Source organism: Protomyctophum bolini (genome assembly GCF_963924005.1).
Source record: "Protomyctophum bolini genome assembly, chromosome: 13".
In the NCBI taxonomy this organism is placed as follows: Eukaryota; Metazoa; Chordata; class Actinopteri; order Myctophiformes; family Myctophidae; genus Protomyctophum; species Protomyctophum bolini.
Genome location: NC_137874.1, coordinates 27,051,322 through 27,071,079, shown reverse-complemented (window position 1 = coordinate 27,071,079; position 19,758 = coordinate 27,051,322). Strand labels below are relative to the sequence as shown.

The window sequence follows — 19,758 nt, the reverse complement described above, 5'->3', positions numbered from 1 at the left end:
GAAAAACGGCGCGCTATAGTATGCCGTACGATATGGGCTATAGCCCATGGTCCAAAATGATGAGAAACGAGGATAACTTTTTTTTTCAAAATTTCAAAAAACATGGGCTATAACCCATCGTTTTTGTCATTTCGTCATTTTTTTTAAATCCTCAAAAATGATGAAAAACGGCGCGCTATAGTATGCCGTACGATATGGGCTATAGCCCATGGTCCAAAATGATGAGAAACGAGGATAACTTTTTTTTTTTTTTTTTTCAAAAAACATGGGCTATAACCCATCGTTTTTGTCATTTCGTCATTTTTTTCAAATCTTCAAAAATGATGAAAAACGGCGCGCTATAGTATGCCGTACGATATGGGCTATAGCCCACGGTCCAAAATGATGAGAAACGAGGCTAACTTTTTTTTTCAAAATTTCAAAAAACATGGGCTATAACCCATCGTTTTTGTCATTTTGTCATTTTTTTCAAATCTTCAAAAATGATGAAAAACGGCGCGCTATAGTATATAGTATGTATCGTTTTTGTCAAATTGCGGAATTGCGGAAATGGTAATTGGGGAAATTGCGAAATTGCGGAAATTGCGGAAATTGCAAATTGCGGAAATTGTGGAAATTGAAAATTGCGGAAATTGCAAATTGCGGAAATTGTGGAAATTGAAAATTGCGAAATTGGAAATTGCGGAAATTGCGGAAATTGAAAATTGCGGAAATTGCGGAATTCAGACAAACATTAAAAACACATTTTCAGAGGTGGAGAACTGATCCACTTTATTTGATTGGTCTGAACTCTTGTAATAGACTACTAAGAGACATTGTGCGATACAAACATTGCATTTCAACATCATAGGATACATGGGTTTTCAAGTCTCGATTTCAAAAAGAAAAAAAAAAAAGTCACCACTGTGTGTTTGATAGAGAGCTGAAAAGGTGCTCCAATTCTTTTTCGGCTTCATTTCTGTTTTTAGATTCAAGTTTGTAAACTTATTTTTTGTCACTGCCATTGTAAACACATAACATCCCATAAACAGGATGAATAACTTTGATGTTGAAAAAAAATCTAACATGAGCCATGACAAAACTATTCATAATCGAAACGGAAAGGAAATCCGTTTTGATTTATTTAAATCCAAAAACAGGGTGTGGGTTCACAGAGCTCTAAAGGACTTGCAAAGAAACATTACTCATTTTTATTTTTGACCTAGCTTATTTCTAAAGTGTCATGCCTGCTGATAAAAAAGGTTGCTATCAAATCCAGGATATAACAAAAGCAGATAATCTTGAATAAGCCGTGACATGTAATTGTACCATACACAAAATTTCAGACTGTTATGCAAGAGTCATGAAGAAATTATGTACCAGTTACAAAAGATGGAATCTAAAAAGAAAGGTCCAGATTTCCATGAGTGGTGGGAAAAGTTAAAGCACATCTCAATATACTCCTGTGCTGGAGACTGAATAAGTTACACAACAGATAGTATGCTTTTGTTGTCAAAAGCAAAAAAGCAAAAAGTGCAACAATGGTGCAGACCATTCTTTATGTTTGGTTAGTTTTATCTTTTTGTCTAACGGAAAGACAAATTACACTGAGTTCAGATTTCTGTAAGGACAGTATAAAAAGGGACTACAGAAAACAAACAAATACAAACATCAACGTATATCTCTGAGAAAATTTGTTAAAGCTGCCTTCTTTCTCAAGCCACAAGGCATGGGAAAATCTCTCAAGAAAAAAAAAAGGTTCCTGACATACTTTTTAGTTACCATGATGACATTGCAGAGCACGTTCCATGCATGTTGGAAACCATAGAGACAGCTATAGGTGAGATTGTGCTATACCTTAACACCATGGTCATCTTTATTGAAAGGGAAAGAAATGGCTCAATTTAATAATTCAGATCAACATGGGGCCCAGAAGTAGTCATAAGAACATCATCTTCGGCAAAATTAAGCTTATAACAGACTTTTCACCTATCTGCTCTGACACCAGTGTTCTCAACTTGTTCCAAAGAATCTAGAATGGGGGTGACACAACCTTCCTCTACGATATTGTTACAATCCATGCATCTTCTCTGCAACTGCAGAGACAGGCATCAAATGACAATGTTAGCTTGTGTTTGTTTCATTCACTCAGTTTCCACAATGTTCAGGCTCTGGTGGTGGATGGCGGGTTTACAATTCTGTGCTCCACTCACCGTCAAGTAGGGTCTCTTTTAGTTTCAGTATAGTAAAAGATGGGGGATGTTCAGAGATGGACAGGAAGGGACTAACTGTGATATTAAAGTTTTATACCCCTCCTTCCATTTTAAAGTGGATCAATTTAAAAGCAACATTACAATAAGAAGTAATCAAGTTAAGAAAACACTGCAAAAAGTTACTCTATTTACATACAATGATTTTCTTAGACAATGGTTTTCTTTACAGAAGTCAAACAAAATTCAGAAATCGTCTCTTATGTCATTTGCCTTTTTACATAAAAGTTCTTCATCTTTATTACAGCTCATGTACTCTATTTCCCCCTCCCACAACAAGCAGGGTCAAAGGAAGTCCGTTCTGGAGGGTCCAGGCTGTCACACAAGTTGCAGCTTTCCTTCCAGCAAATCAGCCAGGGGGTGCCATAGCACCAAGAATGAGACTCCACCCCCTTCCCCCCCATCCTACACTCACCAGCAAGTGAGGTTAATTCTAGGGAAATGAGAGTGGTGCACAACAGCGTTAATGTAGGCTTCTTCTCTGGTATGGGACTCCTGCGGCAGGGTTCAGTCATCGCTGTCTGAAAGTGTCTCATACTGCTCCGACAGGAGAGGCTCCCTCTCCCAGACCCGCTGTTGTGCCACCGGAGCCCCCGCTGGAGGTGGAGGCTGCTGTTGGCTCTGTATGGTGGGCGATGCCATTGAGGTGGGCGGGGTGCTGCTCAGCATGCGCATGGTCAGAGGATTGTAGGGGAACTGCATGGAGCCTGCATGGAGGTTTATATTTTGTTATTTATTTTGTAATCTTACCATTTTGCCAACAAACATCACTCTAGTTCAAGTTCTTTATTGTGATATGCTCATATAGCATGTAATGCTTTACTCAACCTCTCGTCAAACAGAGTGTCAATTTGTTTGTTCTAGCACATGATTAGTCAGCGTACTCGTTGGCTCATAGAATATGCACGATCACAAAATCTGGGAGACAGATATCCATGTGGACCTGAGCTGGTGACATAATTTACATCATGCTGACCCCACTGGATCTTTGCATATATACACACAGTGTAATCTGGCCTTGAATGTAGCTCAATGTGCTTTATAGTATAATATCATGAACATGAGCAGGTGCTGTTGATAGCATACTAGCATATAGTGTACATTGCAGACACTGTGGCAGTTTAAGTGGACACGTTACCTGTGGACGATGGCCGGTCCTCCCAGGCCCAGGTTTGGGCCTGTCTGTGGTAATCTCCCTCAGAGTGAACAGACGACACTGACGAGGGCCGCTCGCTGCCCACATATGCCTGACCCAGGTTAGGCGACTTGGATTTCCGACTATTGGCTTTGCTCTGAAGTTTCTGCTTGCCTGAATTTCCAACAGACAGAATAATCCAGGACTGTTAGCAATGCATGTTGAATATTTGTTTTGAGCTGAACACAGCTGAGACTGTGTGTGTGTGTGTGTGTGTGTGTGTTACTGGTTTGTTTTGTACCAGTACGAGTTACCTCACCTATACTAGGCGAAGGACTGGCCTCCTGACGTGCCTCATTTCCTGCACAGGATGTGTTGTTATTGCCAGGCTGAGAGCCTGCTCCTCCTTGGTGGTCATCCTGCCTTTCCTCCAGGTTGCCCATCAGAGCCTTGCGGATGATGTCCTCCAGGCCCAGGTTACTGGCTGGGTCACCGAATGAGTGATTCCTGGGATTAATGCTGTCTGCAGATCACAAAACAAAAAAGAGACATGAGATAGAACACACGAGGGGAGGGAGATGTTTAGAATCTTTTTGTGTTTTCTAAATTGTGGTCTACTAGAAGTTTATCATCTAATGCCACGTAGCGATGGGTATCGGTTTTTGCGAATCCGGTACCGATTCCGGTTCTGCTTATCGATTCCGGTTCTTAACGGTTCCCTATTTCGGTTCCAAAATGGTATAAAATAACCTAAATAAGAGGTCAAACGTTTATTTAACAAAAAAGTTCAATGTCAATTTAAGACATGTATAATGAATAGTATATTATTGAGCCATTTGTGGATAATATAGTGATTATTTTAAATATAATATCTATATAATATCTATTCTGTATTTACCCAGGGCAATAGTGTTGTTGTAGGCTACTTCTCCTATTACCAATAACAAATAAAAGCATATCTGAGAGCAACACACACACACACACACACACACAGTGGGCAGCGCATCTCCGGCTGATAGGTAAGAACGGGTTTTCTGATCGACGTGCTAATTGGGGGAACATTGAAAACAAAGGCGGCTTGCATGCTGTGGTTTGCTACTAACAGAAATGTGCATGCACACGGGCTGCCCAAAGTAGGCTATCTTTTGTTGTTTTTTTGCCACCTCTCTTCGAAGTTAGAGAGGTTAAACTGACTGGGCATCTGGACCCTACACACACACACACGGGTGCGCATTCGAAGTGAGTGCACCAACGCTTTCTCTCTCTTTCGTCTCATGTTGATTCAGTGCTGCGCACGTATGCAGTGCAGACTCAGGCAAGGCGCAAGATTCCTGTCCGCTCTCTTAAAAGTTTCCTCCCATAAACTTCACTTGAAAATTACGTTTAAGAAACTTTAATAATGATGTTGCTTCAATGCTTCAGTGCCAGGCACAGCGCGTGTCACTGTCTCTAGACTCCTCGACAACTAAGAGAGCAAAGAGATAGCTCCGCCTCTGCAAGCCACAAGCCCACAACTCGTCGCTGATGCAACACAATGTAGGCTTGTAGATCAGCTCCGTTCCCTGCTCGTCTATTAAGAAAAGAAAATAAATAAATATCGTGTGACTGCGTGTCCGTGGGAACCGATAGAGAGAACCGAAATTGAATTATTGTAATGGGTACCCGGTACCCAGGCACGTTCGGTTCGGTACATACTTGGTCCCGAGGTTCTGGACCCACCCCTAATGCCACGTGTCCAAAAAAATAATTATAATACTTTGCTTCCCATCATGTACCGGCTGTAACCCAATATGCATTGCACTGCATGGACAGTGGACACGCATGTCACGTAATCGGGGGTAGCCAATCATTTGGAATTTCTCCGCCGTCCACTTCCTGTTTCAGTGCCGTCTTTAAACCTTTGTTTCTGAATCTAAACGGCATCTGCGGTGATTGAACAGAACATGGACGTTCTGGGCCCATTTCTGATGTTATGCTGCATCACGGTCACAATATTAACGCTTCTGAAGAGAAATAAAGTTTAGTAGACGGAGTGAGTGACGTCAGAGCACAGACGGCACTGGCGTAAACGCCACTTCCGCATACGTTACGGTCCATGACTTGGCCACCCGATTGTGAACACATTGTGAGCAGATTCCCTCAAACGTATATAGATATGTTACTTTGATTGGAAAGCACTTCTGTTTTAAAATGTGCTATACAAATAAAGGTGACTTGACTGGACTTGAGTTTATCTGTGCATGACTGCTTACTTGAACTGGTAACAGCAGGCAAGTTGAAGATCTCTGTGCCTGGCTGTGCATTTCCTGAAAGACATAAGTATCAACACAAAATAAAGCAGAGAATTGGAGGGTGGGTGCAATTGCCACAAAGTAATCATATCCTGGCCTGTAAAAACAAAAAGAAGAATAAAAAGAAGTGGGGAAATGCCAGGGTTACTGTGCTCCTTTTACATGCAAACATATCAAATGATGCATGCGGTTTAGTTGAAAAGCCAAGATAAAGTAGAGACCCACTTACCAACATCAGAATCACCAACACCAGAAGAGTTCAACTTACGGAAGATCTCCTGCTTCTTGATTTTCACCATTGAAAATTGATTTTCATTCTTGGTGAAGAAGGAGGGCAGGTAGTTGATGTTCCCTGGGGAGCGTGAATCACCCCTGATAGAGCGTGAAGGGCGTCGAGAGTTAATAGTCTGTACATGTAGGTGAAACTGTAAAGTATGGCTTCAACTTTGAAATTCTGACCCATTCTGCAATGTTGCACCACTTTTTGAATATTTTAAAAGCTTAAAAAAAAGTGTTTAAATAATGAAAGTAATTCCTTGCATTTCAATAGGGCTTCGCTTTTGTCCAGTGCTCGGGCCCTAATAAAGTTGAATTGTATGCCACCTTTGTAAAACAGGGTTTACAAAGTGCTTTACAAAATAAAATAATACACTAAAACACAGGCAAAACTACCAAATGACAACTTTCTGAAATTAATGCTACTTACTAAACCTGTACAAAGGTTAAATTGAGTAACATGAAAATCCATACTGTGCAGCTCCTTTACCTGATCTCAGGGTTGTCCGTCTCTCTCCTCTGGGAGGACTGTCCACCGCCCTCCTGTTTATCCATACCCTGGTAACTCTGGGGTGGGGAGATCGGCTCATAGCTCTCCATTGGCCTGCCTCCACGCTCGGGAGACTTTCCTGGCCTGGAAATATGGACAAGAGATATAGGGGGACACAGATTAAGAAATGTGATATGAGTGAGAAAAATCTGCTGACTTTTTGGATGTATTTCTGCAGGTACCTGGCCCTGGACTTATCAGGGATGTTCTCCGGTGATACTCTGCTAGAGGGTCTCTGATGGAGTGGAGCCTGGGCCTGATTCTCTGGGCTGTAGCGGTTGGGAAACTTGGCCCGGCCTGCCGTGGACACAGGGGCCATCACGTTCTGGAATGTGGTACTAGCAGAGGAGGAGGAGCTGGAGACTAGAGGAGGGTCCTGATTCCGGGCAAAGTCCTGGGTTATGATGTGCTGTGTGACAGATGCAGGTGGACAGAAAAAGCAACAACGAACGATTTAGTAAACATTGTGAGTGATTTCAGAATATACAACCACATTACTGTGCCTGTCTGTAAGTTACACTTACCGAGATGTGGTCTGCTAAGGTCATGACCCGGTGGGTCTTGGGAACCTGCGAGTAGCCGTCCTGCTGGGAGGAGGAGGGTGTCTGCTGGGGAATCGGTTGTGGTTGCTCTCCTGGCGGTCGGTAGCGGCTCATGTCAAACGGACGCATGCCTGGAGGGTAAAGATCAAAGACAGTTTGAGGAAGGTAAAGGCATCCAGGTGGCACAGGGGTAAAGTTTCTGCCCACCACACTGTGGACTGGGTTCTATTTCTCTATGGTGCCTCCGGGTTGATTGGCTGCACCAATTAACGCACTTGTCCATGTTCACATGTGGGCAGCCGGCAGGAGAGTGGGTTTCTGTCACTGCACTAGCGACTCCTACAGGTTGTACAGAACCTGTTCAGCAGGGAGCAGGCTCTGAGAGATACCATGTTCCTCTGAACCCATTACACTCCCCCAGTGGAATGCATCACTGTCAGGTCACAGTAATGGTTGGTGACACCATGTGTATCGGATGATTGGTTGAATACCCTCCCCAAACCAACAAGTAGGGGTGACAGGGACTATGACAAAAGTGGTGAGAGAAAAAATAAAAATAAAAACCAAACAACAAAACAGCTGATCCAAATGTTCTCTTTTCTAAATGGTGTACTGATGGTACTACAACTGAAGTGAATCCATGGCGGGCAGCTGACGGCAATAGCTTTGCAGGCAGTCTGGTGAGGTCTTTTCTCTTAACGTCTGTATGACAAGATGTCAGCGAGTTGCAAGTCTCATTCACTACCCACCTAAAAATATCTTGCATACACCTACTACATTCAATCAGCTTTTGTATTGGAAAAAGAGTAACTTAAGTAGATTTGAAGTAGAGAATGGTCAGACAATAAATGATTCAATGATTTATTAATTTCTAAACCAAATCTTCATTGAAAAGCCCAGGCAGCAGGATATTAATTAAACTATAGTCGTAACTAACTATAGGGCCTAGTGTTCATACCTGCTGCCTGCTGTTGTCTATCTTCTGCTTTGTCCTGTTGTGGTTGCACTGGAGAACTGGCGGGGCTGATGACCTCAATTGCTCCTGCACTGGGGTTCTCATACCGATTCGATGACACTGTAGGACACAGATGGTAATACAACTTACCAACAACACTCGGAAAGATGAAAGGAAACGACTGGATTACCTTATAAACAGTCCCAAGGTCTACTGTATGTACTGATAATGCAAGCCAAGCTATTGCAACTTACAACTGCTAGAAGAGTCAGAACTCTGAGAGCCTCTATCTCGGGAGTCTTTGTCCGAGGCAATTTGCCGCGTGATGATGACATCGATGAAATTAGCAGCCGTTATGGTGGTCTTTCCGCGAGTGCGAAGCTCCTCTTCGATCCGCGACTTGGTTTGGGGGACCTTGTCCTTGGCCCCCATGCCAGGGCCGTCTGTATATGCCGGGTGCGGCTTACCCCCTGGCAAAGACATAGCACCGTAGGGAGACTGCATGGAGCGCCTGTCTACCTCCTGCTGCTGCTGCTCACCGAGGCCAGCTGCTCGCCGAGCCACCGAGGATGACGATGATGACACGTCATCCTCGCGGTCATGTTTACCGTCCTTCACCTTCGACACATCCATCTGCGGGGCAGAGGCCGCAATGTCTACCAATGCAGCCAGGGCGTCAGCTGCGGTGTTGTAGCGAGAATTGGCCTGGGCTGCGGACGTTGAAGGCGGCCTTGAGAAAGAAACAGGTTCAAGAGACATTGGTGGTGTCAGTCATGTTCCTTTGTTTGGATTATTCTATTTGTTCTGCTGTGGAGCATTCCAATAAAATGTACCCTTGTTTGCTGCATTAAGTGAATTTTGAAATATGTGGAATTAGTGAATGGTCTGCATGGAATAAAGCCACTCCTGAGTCCTGACTCAAGCATTACCACATGTATTTAAAGATAAATAAACACAAATAAATAAACAATCACCAAAAATGTATAGAGTAAAAGATTGTAACCTCTTTCTAGGGTTAGAGTATGTTTAGACTTACATGAGAGCAGTGATGACACTCTTGCTATTAGTGCCTTGGAAGATACTGGGCCGCTGCTGCACCACCCCTTCCTGTGACCTAACAGAGGGGGAGGGGGAACGTAGATAGCCTCTGCTCCCTGGCCTGCCTGGCTGCTCTTGACCTGAATGACATACGTCATTGACTTCAGCAAGAATCAAAGACAAAAGACACATAGAACATTTGGAAAACGGTCCAATTTTTCATTACTATAGTTAGTATATTAGTATAGTAGTACCATATATATTACAATATTACGATAATATACTAGCAGCAGTATAGTACTCTTAATATTACAGTATGTTTCATTTCAAATACTTGTTGCAAACAAGAATTTAATTATTCTCATTACGGAAATAACGTGTTCAAGTATCATTAGTACAACGCAAGCTCACCTCCACGCATGTATTCATTTGTAGCAGCTGCCACTACACGCTCCCGCTCTCTCTCTCTATGCTCACGTTCCCTCTCTCGGTGTTCCCGCTCTCTCTCCCTTTCCCTGTCCTTCTCCCGCTGCTCACGCTCCCTCTCTCGTTCCCGCTCAGCGTTGGCGGCAGCGGTGGCTGCCATGTGGGCTTGGTGGCCTGTAAACACAAAGACAGACATAACAGACATAACACACACACACACACACACAGAGAGAGAAAGGGTTCACATGTGCTCCAAACATGGGATCCTCGGCAAGGGGTTGGGGGGCAGGCTTTCAGACGGCTTTAAATACAGTGTCATAGAGCAGTGGTTTTCAATTATTTTCATATCCAAGGCCCATTATTTATTTGGCGTTTGAGCCACGGACCACCATTTACTGACATTTAGCCTCACAGACACAATGCTGTATTGATATGGCTCTTCTACATTCTCTAATTGTGTAGACTTCATGTAAATTAAGTAATGTAGATGTTTAACAAAAATGTAACTCTTGATAATTTAATGGACCCTTACAGGTCCATTTGGTTGCATTTTACACTAATAAGGGTCCATTTGGTTACAAACTCTCCATCATTTAGCTGAGTTCCACCTGGGAACCCTTCACCCGTGGTCCGAAACCACTGTCACAGAGACTTACTTATCGGGTCTAAAATCGTCTCTCACCGTGATAACGAACACCAGCTTCTTTGTGAAATTATATCACCATCTGTGCTTACCATTACAGAGGCGTTTCATCAGTGCAAAAACAGGGTTCCACAGTTTAACCATGCTGCCAAATATAAATAAACACATCATGCCCCTGAATTTCTTTTCTGTGCTCCCAAGGTTTTTCAGTTTAGGAGCACATGTGCACATAGAAAAAACTAAAGGTTATAGTTGAGCCCGGTCAGTGGCCATTTTGTGAGAGATCTTCTCCCGACGTTTGTAGATTGAGGCATCATTCAAATAGCATTTGAATGCTTGTGGACAGGCGGCACCAACTCTCAGAACTCAGGGCAGTGCAGGGTAGCGTGCTTAAGAGGGTTGGTCAGGGAAAGATAAGGGAACAGTAGGGAGGGGGAAGGGAGGGGTCCTCACCTGGAGATATGGAAGCTGGGTTGAAAGCCCTAGGAGGGAAAGGGGACTGAGCTCCAGGGAGGAAGGCGATGCGTTCCAAAGTGGGAGTAACTGTTCCCCCAGGGTGAGGCAACAGGATAGTTGGAGGCATCTGGGCTAGATCAATAATCCCTTTTACAGACAGAAGCAAAGGGCCAACGGTGAACAACAAGAACCAATCCATCAATTTATGAACACCGTATACAATTATATCTGTAACCCATCACAATAATCTGTTAGTGCTCCCAATTACAGATTTGTGAGTAAGCAACGAGGGCTGCAAAGACAGTGGAATAGCAGTCACCTTGTAAGAGGCGACCAAGTCAGCAAATATAAGTTTGTGTGACCAAAACCCAATCGATTGAGCATTAGCCGAATCAGTTGCTGCCCCCCCGAGGATATCAAACAAATCAACAAATTTGTCAGGGTCATTTGCTTCTGAGCGTCTGGAAAAGGTAGCCACTACTTTAAAAGCGCACAAGTCTGAATACTAGTACAGCCCTTCCTGCCCGATGGCCTCTCTCCTGTCTGCGGCAGCAGGTCAGGGAGGTTCAGCAGGCGGAGAACCGTACCTCGAGCTCCGCCTGGATAAGAGATGGACATGGTCTGTTGGTCCCGTGGTGACATGCCCCTGACCATGTCAGGCCTCGGGATGACTTGCATCTGCTGGGAGGTGATGTAATCATTGAGGATCGTCTGTCGTGTGTTCTCCATGGTATGCAGCTGGTAGGTGTTGTGGTAGCCTGTTGGAGACGGCTGCCTGAGGAACATGTAAGCTGCTGTAGAGGACAGAAAGGGCAAAAAACAAGGCCCAACAACAAGAACATGAACAAAAGGTTCACAGATACTGAACGCTACTGCTGACGTCAGTTGCTGCAGAAACAACTGGACAGACACACAGGCCCTCATTTATCAACACGGCGTACGCCAAAATATGGGTGCACACCGGAATTACCGCAATTTCCGGCATTTAACATTTCCGCAAAACCTTGAACTTGAACGTGCGCCAGGACAAAAATCACGTCAGGTCGGGAGCTGTCGTAGGCTTTGTCCTCACCTGTTTTTCTGTCGTACACAAGCAGAGCAGCATTGTCTAAACTGCTGACAGGCTGTCACAGGCATCTAAACATACGTTTTCAATCCTAAAATGTAAATGTAAAAAGGTAAGGCGGGGGAAACGTTTTTATTGGCTTTTTCCATCGTTCCACGTTGTGTGGTCTTATTGCAGTTGTTCATGTCGCAAACACGAGGGAGAGGCTTGATTTCATAGGGCGTGCCAGATGGATTTCAGCCGTGAGTGTACTCCAAAACCTTTGCTCGAATTTGGGGCAGATGTTACACTAGATTGATAAATGAGGGCCACAGTGCCTATGGATTAGTATCTTTATTCTTTGGCATTTCCAAGTATAGTATTGTTTTCTGATGTTTAATGTGGTTTGTTTTTTAAATGAAGTTGTGTTTTTTTTCTTAATGTTTTACTGTAAAGCAGTAAAATAACGTTATTTAAATGTGCTATATAAATAAAGGTGGTATGGTATGTTATGGTAGTAGGGCTGATCTGCCCTCGTTTCATTTACTGAGGATCCTGGCCTATTTTAGTTTGTGCTGGTGGATGTCTGTGTCAGTGGAGACTGAGTGTAAAGTTGTGGTTGGGTTTGAGTGCAGTACCAGGATCCAGGACTCTGTGGAAGGCAAGAGCAGGGTCCAGGTGTGGGGGCAAATGAGCTCTGTACACTTCTCCGGGACCAACAGAGCGATGGTGGGGGTCGAAGGGGCTGTGAGAGCCCATGGGGTCAGCCCCTGACACTGGGGACTTGGCTGGGACATTGTCCCTCTGAGTTGGAGTCATGGCATTCTTCCTATCATGTGGAGAGGGCTTCCCAGAGCTGATGCCTCCTTTAAAGAGATGAACAAATGGTATTAGGACATGGCAACAAACATTGAGGTCCAACTCTGTGCATCATTTTAAATTAGTTATTTATGGAGAATTGACTGTTGGATGTTTATCTACAACTATGCAGGATAATTGTATTTGAAAATGTTATGCGATCATAACATACATTTTATAGACAACTACATGCCTCCTCCAATACACATGGAGTCATCAGCCACTTCTGTTCCCCTGACAGTGTAAAAAACATGTCTGGAGGTTCATGTTATCTTACCCAATTAATTCTCACATTGTGTGCATTGAGGTCTGTAATTTGCAATATCTTTTAATTAAAAAAAAAAAATTGCCAAAATTATGAAGGACAGGTTACTGTGGTTAACGTAAATGTTTTATTAACCTGTTAAATTGTGATATTATAAAACATAAATGTCAGACTGTCAGACATTTCCCAAAAAGTAAATAAAATATTTAATTCAGTGATCAGAAGCCGGGATAAAAAGCAATAAAAATAATGTAATGACTGGAGGGATATCAAAAGCATAGGCATGGATTCCTCCTCCCATTCTCCCTGAATCAGTGTCTAATGCTTTGCGCAACTAGACAGAGGATAAAAACAATTAGGGAGTTTAAAAAAAACCCCACCAGGAAGTGGAACCAATTGAAAGTTTTTAATCCATTTTGACCCGAGTTCAGATTTAAAAAATGTCTTCTACATCCTGACAGTTTTCTGAAAAAGCTATGTTTCTATGTCAGTGGTTCTTTGATTTTTCAAAAATAGCAGACCTACAAGCTTGTAGCGTGCCACTCGGTGGCGCGCTACGAGCTTGTAGGTCTGCTATCACAGTCATGCTATCACATGACTGGGCTGCTATAGGTCTGGTATTTAATACCATCAACTGTGTTTGTTGGAGTCACATGACTGGGCTGCACTGAGTTTGGCTCCGGTGTGAGCCAAACTCACACCGGAAGTTCAATGAATACATGGCAGTGAATGGAGCCGGCTGGACCAGCTCACAACAAATATTACTTCTGAACAATTGAGACCTTTGTCATATAAATCGGTTCAGAAATATAAACAAAGACATATCACAGGTTGTTTTCTAATCACTTGCTTTTCGATGTGCACAGAGTGCACAGTATATCATTTTATCTGAGGAACTAAACAGCAGCAGGTATCGTTTCTGGCTCTGCGGTATCGCGAGATTTGGCTGCCAGACAGGTGGGTCTTGCGATACTTGGTACATTCAGAAAGGTACTTTCTGCTCTTTAGATACCATATACCTCTATAGAAATTACAGTGTACACATCAAAAAGCAAAACAGCAGACTATGTGTTATATGTCTTCTGTTGTTTTCCTGAAGCGATTACTTTACAAAAGGTCTGTCATTCAGAAATAGTGTTTGTTCATGAGCTGGTCACTCTCACTCTCTGTTATCTATCATTTATACATTATGGATAATAGTGTGGACTTAAACAGTTTTTCGTCCGTGGCATTCACTGTTGTAACTCTCTCTGTTAAGAGCCAGGCAGGCAGATCGCACAAGCGACATTACACAAGCTTCCATTTTTAACGTGTATTATTTTAATATAGTTATATTAGCGTATTTTTATGGGATTGGAAATATTTCAATATTTCAAATGAATTAACATGCGGTACCTCATATGTTTAAGGATAGATAGATAAAATATGAAGTAATGCCTGAACAACTATTATGTTATGTTGAAAACGGATCGCTTGTGTAATGTTGGCTGCCTCTTAACACATTTAGTACCGGAACTGCATCAAAATAAAGGCGCTGCTTGCGCCGGAGTAATCGCCAGAGTAGTGATCGCTTCCATTTTGAAAGCCATGAACCGGAAATACTTTCTTAAAAAAGTTGACTGACAAAGTGCCATCACAATCTCCGATCATCTTAATATATTTATATATGCTACAAAAAGAGTTCATATTTTGCGGGAGAGACGGATGAGGAGCAGAAACGCAGCGCCAGCATATCGATCCATTCATCACCACGGAGAGCGCCCTGGATGAGGAGATACGAGTCATTCTTTCCGCCGCGCTAACATGGGAGTCAATGACAAGCTAATAGTTTCACAGAGCGTTAGCATACGGCAAGCGAAAAGCGAAATGCCAAAAAAAAAAAAGTAATTATTCTGAATATTATTATCTCGCCCCGCGTCGTTTGGACGTCGCTAGGACGTCCACAGACGTCTAAGGCACCTCTCGGTTCCAATCCTTATGACGTTTCAGGACGTATTATGTACAAAATGTGTTAACAGCGCTGCCTGGCTGTCAGCCGCCTCCTCTTTTGCGGTCTGGTTGGAAACCACGTGGTGGGCCAGTGTTCCTATACCCACGTCCTTTGGGTCCACCTTCAATTCATGAATATGAAATTATTTGACCAAGTTAAAACTTTGATGCTCAATATCTCGGAAGAATACTGAATGGAGATACTTCTGAAGGTCCTTTCAGATGGGCAGCGATTAACGCGCCTAGTAATACATTTTCAATGAGGATTGCAGGGTTTTTTTGTACGTGCGGAGAAGTCGAGGGACGATAACGCAAGTGTATTTACGTGGGCGCAGTCCCGTGAAATTGTTGCGCGCGTGCTCGTTTCATGCACACGCCCGCAACGGACTAGACCTGGATTGTATTGAGTTTTTTTTTTTTTTGTTACGCATCTGAAAGAACTTTAAGGCAGTGATTTGTTAAATGATGATGGTTTATGAATTATACCCTCTGGAGCCCGTAACATGGGCGATCCTCTGTTTGTGGAGTAGTTGACAGGGGTCCTGCGAGCGTTGGCGTCCTCATACATGCCCGGGCTGAGCTGTGACCTGGCGTTCTCCTGGTGTGTAGAGCGCAGTACAGAGGTGCCGGAGTTGACCACGGAGGTGTGACGCACACGTTCTGCCGCTGCCTTGCTCTCCTCATACTTGGCTCTCTCCATGGCCTCTAGCTGAGGCATAGTATGCTTACTGGGACTGGTTATCAATGACTTGACGTTGTGCTTTAAAGCAGGTTGGTTCAGAGGATGCATCTGAGGAACAGAGTTGAAGTACAACTTTGAGGTACTTTTACCTTACTTTGAGCATGACAATATTTCAAAAATGTATACTTCTACTCTACTATATCTCAGAGGCAAATCTTGTACTTTTTTTTTACTCCACTACAATTATTTGAAAACTTTAGTGACAAGTTACTTTGCAGAGTTTGATAATATTATTACGAAATATGTTATACCGGTACTTGTCTATAAAAAAATAGCCAATCTACAAGCGCAACGTATGATGTGATGCGAACTTGTACATCTGCCATTTTAAAAACTAAAATCACACCGTGTGAAGTGAGGGCGCTCTTATCGTACATCATCATACATCATCTCATTCCGGCCAATCAGAATTTGTGTCCTCTGCCTGGGCCGGTTTAGCGGTAATCCAGCATGACAGTGTGTCGCGGGTTCGAGTCCTGATCCCGACAAACTTTGCTGTGTGTCTTCCCCCCATCTCTCTGTCAAGCTACTGTACGTCTATCAATAAAAAGGAATAAAAAAGCTCTTATATAAAAGCTCAAAAATATCTTAAAGGAAACAAAGAAGGAAAAAAAAGGATTTGCATCCTTCAACGTCTGTGTTACGCAATGTTTGTGTTTACACACACACTCAAATTTGTCCATTTATTGTCAATGGCATTTAATGTTTCTGTAGGACAAAGTTTGTGTTTGCACACACACTAAAAGCTGGACATAGGAGGGGCTAGCGCCCCTCAAAAAATAAGTGTTGAAATTGGACATTCTGCATAATGAATGAGTACTTTTATTGTACTGTCAATACAGGACTTTCACTTGTAACAGAATATTTCTACATTGTGCTATTGCTACAATACAATACTCTATTACTTCTTCCACCACTGCCTGTCTTACCTGAGACATAGGACCCTCCATAACCCTCCGGTCAGACATGTCCGGTGTTTTGCGGCTGTCCTGGCTGGATTGTTCTTGCCGTGGGATCTCGTGAATGGAACGGCCCATCTCTTTGATTGTGTTCACTCCTTCGTATGGCTTACCCTTGCCAATACCCCCTTCGAAAGAACGAATAGGTGGGCTCTCCCGCTTGATCTGTTTCCCATATTTTATGCTATCCTCATAGGCTTCTGCAGATGTCCTGGGTGTCCCTGTAGAAAAACCCAGAATGTAGTACAGTATGTATGCTATTCTTTCCTTCTCATGGCTTTACACCAAGTCTGCTTGGACAAAAGGGATATTGTAATATTTTCCCTGTACTGCATATTGTGATGATATCAATGATATTTGCACACAGCAAACAGCCCTTTAATATATTTAAAATTAAATGTATTACAAGATGTATTTATATCAGCCAGATGATGTCTTACGTTGATCTATACTGCCCTAAACAAACATTAAAGTCATAGACTTGGCTGGAGACTGGGAATTTATAAATAGGCTCTAAACAAACATTAAAAGTTCATAGACTTGGCTGACCTATGACGTATTTCGGAAAACCATGCATTGGAGGGGCTCAAAATCTAGAACTTATTTTTATGAACAGAATGCCATTTCCTCCGCTCCATGTGATATAGAGTATGTTACAATGTATCTAGCACATCTGCAGTGGATGGTCTATCTCCACTTCCAAACCCTGGTGTCAGGTAGAACGCCAACTGGTTGACAATGTCAATATAGTTATTTGAAGCAGATGGCACACCAGATTGGACAGTTATTGATGTTCCGACATCATTACAATTACCTCTCTCTCAACAGTGAAATTCAGAATGTTGGTACCTTGCATAATGGATCCAGTCATCAGCGGCCTCTCCTTAGAATCTCCATGAACACCTTCTCTAGGCAAGGCTCTGCTAATCAAGCCTGTGAAAAAGAGCAATACTGTCACTCATCTTTTAAAGAATGCACAGAGCAATATAAGCCCACAAACAACAAAACATACCCTCGAATGGGGCACCCTCTCTACCAGGATGTCCCCTAGCCATGGGTCCTTCCACCATGTCATAGGTGCGTTTCAGTTCATGGCCTGTTCTGGGACTGCGGGTGGCTTCTCTGGGATTTTTGATAGCTTTTGGAGAAATATATGCATGAACATTAATGTTCCCTATTCATGGACTGGCTAACGATATGTTAATAATATCAGAATAATCTCACAGAATCTACCATCATAGGAGAGGATGTGGCCACTCTTTCCCTCGTAGATAACATGACCCTTGGCCAGCTGCTCTCCCCTGGCCTTGTCTGGGTTGCTCAGGTCCTCTGTGGCCAACTTGGTGATTGTGCCCTTGAGGAGGTCAGCAGCAATGCTGGACTGAGGCAGCGCTGGGGTGCCCTGTTGCAGAAAGAGTAAGAGTTGTGAGAAACAGTCATGCATATCTTTTACTACAGATGTGTTTTGCATGTCTGCATGTCCCATTTCAATCAAAAAATATTCATTACCTGAGTGATTGATCCTCTGAAAGCTAGACCCTCACTCATCTTGGCAAGGTTGCCCCTCCCATCCTGCATGGTTGGCAATGGGCCTCCTGGTGAAAGAAAGAGCGAGACATGAGATTGGTTTGTGTGGGGAACGAGGGGGCATTTGTGGTAGTAACTCCAGGGTGTGAGAGGCCAGAGATTGTCGTTAGTGGTGGTAGTTATGTAGAAATCCAAGAGGCCAGACTGAACAGGGATGGCATTTGGTTAGGCCTAACTCGAGGGAATCTCTCATCCTACACCAGCCTGCCACATTCTGTCAGGTCCGTGTAAACAGAGCTAGGAGGCCAATTCTCTGCAGCAAAGCTCAAGGAATGGTCTATCCTTCAACTGTACTGTGATGGCAGACGTATCATTGCCCGAGTTGTAGAAATCTCCTTTGAATTTGTAACTTAGGGGCCCATTCCGAGCCAATGCTTGCTTTAGTTGTGAAGGAGAAATACGGCAAATAAGAAAATAATTATCACACGTGAATACAGCCAGTGAATACAGCCTTCAAAATAATTGACAAAGCAGCAACAGAAAATGCTCTTTGATGTACATTATGGTCTTGACTCTACCCGCATTTAGATATCCATTATGAATCAATTGGATTAACCAAGTTAATTAAATCATGTAACTGTATTGTACTCTGTCAATGACAATATAAATGACAACGCAAGTACGCAACTGTATGGGGGTAATGGTGAGTGGAGTATTGCGATAATTCATTTACAGTTTAGGCATTTAGCAGATCCACAGTGACTTACAAAGTGCAAGGTCAGTCAGAGTACGCAGAATGAACCCTAGTTAACAAACAATAAGCTAAACGCTAACTAGAGAGCTAAGAAAAAAAAGTATGCACCACAAAGTAAGAAGAATAGCACGTTGGTAGACTTCAAACTTAGCATGTGTCTAAAAAACATACAGGTACTATCTACAGTGATTCCCAAACAGTGTGCTGTGATACAAGTTCAGGTGTGCCATGGGATTTTTCTTAGGGACGCAATGATACCAAAAACTCATGATACGATGATATTAGGATAGCCTGTGTGTGTGTACGGGTGTGCGTCAATTTAACAAAGGTGCAGACGATCAGAAATCAGCAGAGAGTGATCGACGTTTGCGCTACTCTATGCCGAATTGAAGTGGACTCGGTCCTAGACTTTTTTTTCTCCCTGGAAATAAAAACGTCTGGGTTTCCGAGGCTAATATTAGGGTAACAAGTCCACAATACAATATTTAAAATAAACAAATAAAATAAATAATGTTCCAAATGTATGCTTAATATGACATGCTCTAAATAGCGATGCTACGGTTCATGATATTAAGGAGATGCACTCCGCTTGTTCGTTTATCTTGGTAGTTGGTACAGAGTTGCAGCGCTGTGTCACTGAATCTCAAGGCTATGTTGCTCAGCCAAAAACAACAGGTCAGTTGTTAGCCCATTCTGGACTCAAGGTTCCCCTCCACAATTACAAAACCTTTGCAGGTTGACAAATTTAACTGTCAACTTGGCATCCCTGTTTTGGGCATATCATTGTAGGCGACACTCTTTTCAATTGTTTATTTTCATTATGAATAAAAGGTGCACATTGAGATTCTGACTTGCCCATTGATGTGCACTGAGCACAACATATTTTAAAGCCACTGCTCTAAATAAATAACAATCTGACATTAATTGCAGTCTTACCAGGCTTGCTGGGATCCTGCTGTCGGGGCAGACCCAAGGATATTGAACCCACATTGCCTTTTGTCCCCTCTGGGCCATAGACAGCGTGTGGTAGGTATGTGCCAGGAGTTCCCTGGAACAGC

The 19,758-nt window shown here is 43.0% G+C and overlaps 1 protein-coding gene across 3 annotated transcripts in view; it reads right to left on the bottom strand.

Moving 5' to 3' along the window:
- Positions 1-744: 744 nt before the first annotated feature.
- ncor1 (nuclear receptor corepressor 1) overlaps positions 745-19,758 on the bottom strand; it is a 79,029-nt gene continuing 60,015 nt past the window's right edge. Inside the window, exons 25-46 of one of the 3 annotated variants that reach the window (XM_080779554.1) lie at positions 19,637-19,748; positions 17,929-18,014; positions 17,653-17,821; positions 17,432-17,557; positions 17,269-17,352; positions 16,390-16,640; positions 15,205-15,508; positions 12,245-12,472; positions 11,149-11,355; positions 10,559-10,708; positions 9,448-9,636; positions 9,035-9,197; positions 8,253-8,728; positions 8,002-8,118; positions 7,026-7,174; positions 6,684-6,910; positions 6,442-6,585; positions 5,905-6,047; positions 5,637-5,690; positions 3,704-3,907; positions 3,388-3,558; positions 745-2,956 (exon numbers count right to left, since the gene is read on the bottom strand). In XM_080779554.1, coding sequence (XP_080635680.1) covers positions 2,757-2,956; positions 3,388-3,558; positions 3,704-3,907; positions 5,637-5,690; positions 5,905-6,047; positions 6,442-6,585; positions 6,684-6,910; positions 7,026-7,174; positions 8,002-8,118; positions 8,253-8,728; positions 9,035-9,197; positions 9,448-9,636; positions 10,559-10,708; positions 11,149-11,355; positions 12,245-12,472; positions 15,205-15,508; positions 16,390-16,640; positions 17,269-17,352; positions 17,432-17,557; positions 17,653-17,821; positions 17,929-18,014; positions 19,637-19,748 — 3,954 coding nt within the window. In that variant the 3' untranslated portion in view covers positions 745-2,756. The remainder of the gene's footprint in view (positions 2,957-3,387; positions 3,559-3,703; positions 3,908-5,636; positions 5,691-5,904; positions 6,048-6,441; positions 6,586-6,683; positions 6,911-7,025; positions 7,175-8,001; positions 8,119-8,252; positions 8,729-9,034; positions 9,198-9,447; positions 9,637-10,558; positions 10,709-11,148; positions 11,356-12,244; positions 12,473-15,204; positions 15,509-16,389; positions 16,641-17,268; positions 17,353-17,431; positions 17,558-17,652; positions 17,822-17,928; positions 18,015-19,636; positions 19,749-19,758) is intronic. The other 2 variants (XM_080779556.1, XM_080779555.1) reach the window with 2 other exon arrangements.